The sequence below is a fragment of the Strigops habroptila genome, chromosome 21, assembly GCF_004027225.2.
Source record: "Strigops habroptila isolate Jane chromosome 21, bStrHab1.2.pri, whole genome shotgun sequence".
NCBI classification, from domain to species: Eukaryota; Metazoa; Chordata; class Aves; order Psittaciformes; family Psittacidae; genus Strigops; species Strigops habroptila.
This window is the reverse complement of record NC_044297.2, coordinates 102,731-109,575: the sequence shown is the minus strand read 5'-3', so window position 1 is coordinate 109,575 and position 6,845 is coordinate 102,731. Positions and strand designations below refer to the sequence as shown.

At 56.4% G+C, this 6,845-nt stretch overlaps 1 protein-coding gene across 1 annotated transcript; it reads left to right on the top strand.

The window, feature by feature from the left end:
* Nucleotides 1-4,197: 4,197 nt before the first annotated feature.
* LOC115618566 (heat shock factor protein 5-like) lies at nt 4,198-6,142 on the top strand. Its single transcript, XM_030510276.1, has 2 exons — nt 4,198-4,630; nt 5,665-6,142. The coding sequence occupies exons 1-2, from the start codon at nt 4,198-4,200 to the stop codon at nt 6,090-6,092; spliced, it is 861 nt and encodes a 286-aa protein (XP_030366136.1). The 3' UTR covers nt 6,093-6,142.
* Nucleotides 6,143-6,845: the final 703 nt, after the last annotated feature.

Sequence of the window (6,845 nt, the reverse complement as noted above, 5' to 3'; positions counted from 1 at the left end):
AACACGTCTTTGCCTCTCCACTAGGCTCAGCTATTGAAAGCTGACACGTGCTCACACATCACAAGCTGTTCAGAAGGCATAAGCAGACCCTGGATCGGACCTTTGTCATGCACTGGGGATCAGCTGGCGAGCAGGGGCATCCAGCAATGTCTGTCTGGAGCTAGAAGGGCTCTGGACTTGGAACCAATTCCAGTGCCAGCTCATCTCCAGCCATGAGCTTGCCCTGCCACATGGAGTGGGCATGTCGCTCCAGTTTGCATCAGAGACTAGATCTTTCCTTTGAGAGGCCCTCTAAAACTCCTTGAGGGATGTATTTTATCTGCCCCTTCGCTCTGTCTCTCTTGCCTTTACCTTCCTCCCCAAAAAGGGGAGAGATGCCAATCAGGACTGCAGGAGACCATTAGCAATGTCCTAATGACACCAAGCGTGCCACTGGGACAGGGGGACTTCAGCTAAAGGTGCGGTCGTGGTTTAAGCCCAGCAGGTAACTCAGAACCACACAGCCGCTCGCTCACTCCCCCTCTTCTTCCTCCCCCCTCTCCCAGAGGGATGGGGAGGAGAATCAAAAGTCTGCAAATCCCACGGGTTGAGATAAGAGCAGTCCAGTAACTAAGGTACAATACAAAACCACTACTGCTACCACCAGTAATAATAATGAAAAGGGAAATAACAAGGGCAGAGAATATGAAACTAAAAGGAGAAAAGGAAAAGAAAACAATAAGCACAAGTGATGCCCAACACAATTGCTCAGCACCCGCTAACTGATACCCAGCCGAACCCGAGCAGGGATCTGGGCCTTCCGGGTAACTGACCCCAGTTTCTATACTGGGCATGACGTGCTGTGGGATGGAATAGCCCTTTGGCCAGTTTGGGTCAGGTGTCCTGGCTCTGCTTCCTCCCAGCTTCCCGTGCCCCTCCTCGCTGGCAGAGCATGAGACTGAAAAGTCCTTGATTGGAGTAAACATTACTGAGCAACACCAAAAACTTTGGTGTGTTCTCAGCGTTGTTCTCAGGCTAAAGTCGAAAACACAGCACTGCACCAGCTACTAAGAAGGAGAAAAATAACTGTTACAGGCAAACCCAGGACAGTATCCACCCCTTATTCCATACCATTCACGTCATGCTCAGATCCCACATTTTTTAATGAGTGCTGCCATAGCGGCCGGGCTGGAACTTCAGTGTGGAGTCCAAGGCAGCCAAGTGGGATGGCACGATTGATATCGCCAATGCATTGTCTCAGTCCCTTTGGCAGCAGAGCGCAGGCCCCTGCTGGCAGCGTGAGGAGGAAGCGGGATCCAGCAGTGGCAGCATCCAGCTGGTGGCAGTCCCTGGCCCCGAGCCTGCCCAGGCCTGGGGGAGCCCTCACTCCCCGCTCTGCAGTGGCTGCCCCAGGCAGCCCTGGGCTGGCTCCAGCGCAGAGCTGCTCTCCTGGGGAGCCCCCAGCTCCTGCCAGGCCACCCTGGGGCGGCTGGGGGGTCTCTCTGCACCCCTGCGTGATGGAGGGATGTGGGCAGGGGGAGGGAAGGGCAGCGCAAGGGACGGGACCACGCCGGGGAGTGTCACAGACCGGGTCACAAAGGGCCCCGCTGTGACCCGCCGCCAAGGGTGTGAGGGGCAGGGCGTCCAGTGCAAGCTGGACCTGGAGCTGGGATAGTCCCTGTGCCAGGAGCTCTCCTGCTCTCGGGAACCTTCTCTTCAGCTCTCTTTGGACCCAGCCTGGATGTGCTGGGCTTCCTCCAGCTGCCACGGCCCTCAGTGGGCAACGGGGGCACTTGCTCTATCTGCTGCTGCACGCCTGAAGGGAAATGGACTTGGAGTTGTGACTCATTGTGCTTCACAGGGGAATGGTTCAGAGAAGTCATCCTTGTGGGGATAACTGAAAGGGCTTTATTAATGACCAATGGTAATTAGTCAGTGCCTGAATTAAAATCTAATGGGAATGCAACGGTGATTAAGCAACAATTGAATTTTATTTCAACTGTGATTTCACAATGATTTGAAGATGATAGAGATGATAATTTAGACAATGTGTTTGCTTTCAGTGCCTAACAGGATGCCTCCAAGAAAGCTGGAGAGGGATTCTTTACAAGCGTACATAGGGACAAGGGGGAACAGCTTTAACCTGACAGAGAGGGGAGATTGAGATGAGGTCTTAGGAGAAGTTCTTCCCTGTGAGGGTGGTGGGACACTGGCACAGGGTGCCCAGAGAAGCTGTGGCTGCCCCATTCCTGGCAGTGTTCAAGGCCAGGTTGGACACAGGGGCTTGGAGCAACCTGCTCTAGTGGAAGGTGTCCCTGCCCGTGGCAGGGGTTGGAACTGGATGAGCTTTAAGGTCCCTTCCAATCCAAGCTATTCCATGATTCTGTAATTGATTAAACCCCAAATCTTTGCATATGAGGAGGTGATAATCCTCATACTCCTGCACGCACCATCCCAGGGGCTCCTGCTTAACTGGCAAATTTGCAGGACAAATATTCCAAGCGGCCAGAGGAATCCACGTTGGAATGTGTGTGGCGAGTCTCCCTCATGGGAGGAGACTGAATGTTCTTGAGTGAAGCAGAAGCAGGAGGTTATTGGGGGCCCAGAGTCTTTTTAGGCACCACAGAGGGTAACCACAACTCTTCCTTGACCACACGAGGTGCTTCCTGGGCCGGTGGTGCAGACCCGCAGGAGTGAGGGGACTCTCTTGGGATTAAACTCCAGGGTTCTGGGATGTTGCTGCATCTCTGTGAGAGGGAACCTGCAGACAACAATGCAGGAGACGTGTTAAGGAGCTCCCCAGAGGAGCTGCTCTCATACACGCCCTCCTGGACCGCTTGAAAACTTGTCCAGCTGTTGCTGAGGCCCGCACACAACCTGCCCGTGCTGGGAATGCTGCTGCAGCCACTGCGCAGCCCCCCGGGAGCAGCTCCACAGAACTCCTGCTGGGAATCCCTGCCACGTAGAGGGAACGATGGGCTGCGTTGCACTCGCCACGGGGAAACCGCCAGGTCCAACCGTGCTAAATAAAAGAAATCAATCAATTCCTTACCAATTGCTGTCCTCAGCCCCAGAACGGGATTTACTTGACTCTGCAAATATCCCGACCGGGAGACAGTGACCTGCGGCAGCACTGGGGCTGAGAAGACAGAGAGGCTGGGTGGAACAGGGAGACACTGAGGGACGCGCGGGGCTGAGGGGACCGGGGAGCCGCTGAGGGACCGATGGGGTTGTAATGACCGGAGAGCCGCTGAGGAACCAGCGTGGCTGAGGGTCCAAGGAGCTGGTGAGGGACCGGCGGGGCTGAGGGACCAGGGAGCCGCTGAGGGACCGGTGGGGCTGGGGGGACAAGGGAGCCGCTGAGGGAGCGGCGGGGTTGAGGAGACTGGGGAGCTTCTGAGAGACCGGGGGGCTGAGGGACCTGGGAGCCGCCGAGGGACTGGTGGGGCTGGGGGTCCGGGAAGCCGCTGAGGGAGCGCCCGGGCTGAGGGATGGGCGGAGCTGAGGGACCGGCGGGGTTGCGGGGACCGAGGAGCCTCTGAGGGACCGGCGAGGCTGAGAGACCGGGGAGCCGCTGAGGGACCGGCGGTGCTGAGGGGACCGGGGGAGACTCTGAGGGACCGGCGGGGCTGAGGGACCGGGGAACCGCCGAGGGACCGGCGGGGCTGGAGGGACCGAGAAGCCGCTGAGGGTCGGGCGGGGCTGAGGGTCCAAGGAGCCGCTGAGTGAGCAGCGGGGTTGAGGGGACCGGGGAGCCGCATAGGGACCGGCGTGGCTGTGGGACCGGGCAGCCGCTGAGGGATCGGCGGGCCTGAGGGACCAGGGAGCCGCTGAGGGACCGGCGGGGCTGGGAGACCGAGAAGCCGCTGAGGGACCGGCGGGATTGGGGTAAGCGAAGAGCCGCTGTGGGACCGGCGGGGCTGGGGGGAAGGGGGAGACTCTGAGGGACCGGCGGGGCTGAGGGACCGGGGAACCGGCGAGGGACCGGCGGGGCTGAGGGACCGGGGAGCCGCTGACGGACCGGCGGGGCCGGGGGGACTGGGGAGCCGCTGAGTGAGCAGCGGGGCTGGGGGGACCGGGAAGCCGGTGAGGGACCGCCGGGGCTGAGCGAACTGAGAACCGCCTAGCGACCGGCGGGGCTGGCGGTCCGAGAAGCCGGTGAGGGACCAGCAGGGCTGAGGGACCGGGGAGGCGCTGAGGGACCGGCAGGGCTGAGGGATGGGCGGAGCTGAGGGACTAGCCCGCGGCGAGGGGCTGCTCATCGACCAGCAGCTCTTCGAGCGGGAGCTGCTGGGCGCGTGGTCGGCCGGCGACGGGGCGGCGGTGGCCGCCGCCTTCTTCAAGACCAGGAACTTCCCCAGCTTCATCCGGCAGCTCAACCTGTACGGCTTCCGCAAGCTGGGGCCGGGGCCGGCGGGCGGCGCGGCGGGGCACGGGGCTCTGCAGGGCCTGGCGGGGGGCGACGACGGCAGCTCCGCCGGGCCCCTGCTCCACTTCCGCAGCCCCCATTTCCGCCGCGACCGCCCCGAGCTCCTCGTCCGCCTGAAGCGCCTGACGAGCGCCAACAAGGCGAAGCTGGCGGCCAGCCTGGAGGTGCCCAGCCGCCCGCCCCAGCGCTCCTGGCAGCTGCTCGGCGAGGCTGCCAGGCCCGGTGAGCTGGGGCGCGCCCCGGGGGAGGGGGCGAGAAGCGCTGGGTGCTGTGGGGTTTGTACATCGGCACCCCCGCAGGGAGCAGGGGTACCCGGCCTTGCTGGCGGCCGCTCAGCTCCCCCGGTGCAGGAAGACGGTTGTTCTTCATGCAGGTGGATGTGCTGCCAGGAAGCGTGGAGAACGGAGTTCCCGTGTGTTTCAGTCTGCCCACCAGCTATAAGACAGCCTCTGTTGGGTGCTGCAATAAGAACACCCTCGCCTGGTCTCTGTGGAGCTGTCACAGCTCTACGAGATGAATGTTACTCCTCCCTGTAGGGATGTTTCATAAGTTGTCATTAAATCTGCGTGAAGCAATGCGTAACAGTATAAGAGCAAGAACCATTTCATGAAATACTGAAAGTGAGAGGAAACCAGAAGAAGAATAAAGGGAATATCTTGGAAATAAAATAAATGGCAAACTCTGAGCTTTTTTAGACTCAACTGAACTAGTTGAGCTGTCTGGGAAAAAGCTGCCTTTGATTTTGTTTTCCCTCACAAACTAAATGACTTGTGATCAAGTGCTCTCAGAGCCACTTTTAGGATATGGACGTTGCCCTTTCCTTGGCTGCCCATGAGCTGTCAGCACTGGAGTTTGGTAAAGCCGTGCTTCACGATTCCCCTTTTATTTTAACACTCTGTCTGATGTAACATGCAGCACTTTCTACATCACTTGTGCTAGTTTACTCAGCTACTCCGCAGTTTGATTTATGGCATTTTTCTAAATAGCGATCGCTTCCTACTGCAGGTTTCAAGGAGATTGAATGCTCCACAGGCGACTGTGTGTTGGCACAGCACTGATGTTACTGTATGTTCGGGTGTTACCACTGCAGCAGTTACTGTATGTTCAGGTGTAAGAATAGAGTCTGTTTCTGTATTAAGAGTATTGGAGCAAAGGTGGTCTTCCCAAAGAACGTTGTGGAGCCTTGGCTCCTCATTCTGCCTTTCGGTATTAGTGAAAACTCCTTTCCTTAACCCTCGTTTCCCTTTGTTTTGTAGGACTGGTGACTGTAGGACAGGTTCATCAACCTGCTCATCCAGACAGCTTCTTTCCTTACTCCAACAGAGCGGCCTCATGCCAGAACCCCACTGCTTTCCCAACCAAGACTTTCCAGCAGACTCCAGTCCCTTCCAGAACATGGCAGGGTTCTTTTGGGTTGCTGCCAGGGCACGGGGCTTCCCCAGCTTTCCCAGGCCAAGGGGCTCCCTTTCCCATCCTCCACAAGTGTTCCACAGAGGTCACATACACTCTCCAGACCGTGTTCTCCCTTCTGCCGCTTCAGCGAGGGGCTCCAACTGGTGCCGCTTCCCTTCCACAACACGGCAGCTGCGTGTCTCCAGGGCAGTGCTCGCGAGCCCCCAATCCAACACGTATGGCAAAAGTTCTGCACTTGCTGCTCAAGAAGTTATTGAAAAGTGATACATGAAATGTTTTTTTCAGTGCTCTGTCACTATGTGTGTATCTCACATGTGCTTCCAGTGAGATGTGTGTTCCCTGTCCGTTATTTGCTAACATCCAGTGACAGAATGTGCTTTAGCTGCTAATTTCTTCTGGCTCTGATGAGATTAACTGTATCGGAGACAGAAGAGCTTAGAAATGTCTTCTCTGCAAGGAACAGGGAAGGACAAAAGTGTGTGAGTGAAGCAGGTATGTTTGTGGAATCACCAGTCTGGGCTTCTACATGGTTATTTTTGTCATTCTCGCCTTGATGTAGAGATATTACAATGCATTTGATTCATGAATTGCTTTCGCTATAAGCTCTACTTACTGTAAAAGTTGTGCAATTTCTACTTGTAGCTTTTTATAGCCTATGATCTGGACTTTGTGTTTTACACTTACCTCCTACTTCACAAGCACTTCTTCCCATTGGGTTCTTCCTTTTCTTCTCTTAGAAGCTAGGTTCTTTGTACTACGTGTTTGTTTCCTTAGGATCACTCCAGCAGGTTACAGGCAATCTCTCCTTTGCTCCCTTGCACTGTTTTTACAGTAGCCCTTCAGAAGGTTTCTTTGGTGGTTTTCTTGGATTTGTAAAAATACTTTGGAGTTCCCAGTGAGTGAAGCCCAAGTATCATTTGGGTTTTTGGCAATATCCAGAACTGTAGTATGTTTGCAGGTCATAGAATGTTCTTCTGAAAGATGTCCAGTTTTCATCCTAAAGTGGCTCAGAATGAGCTTTTGA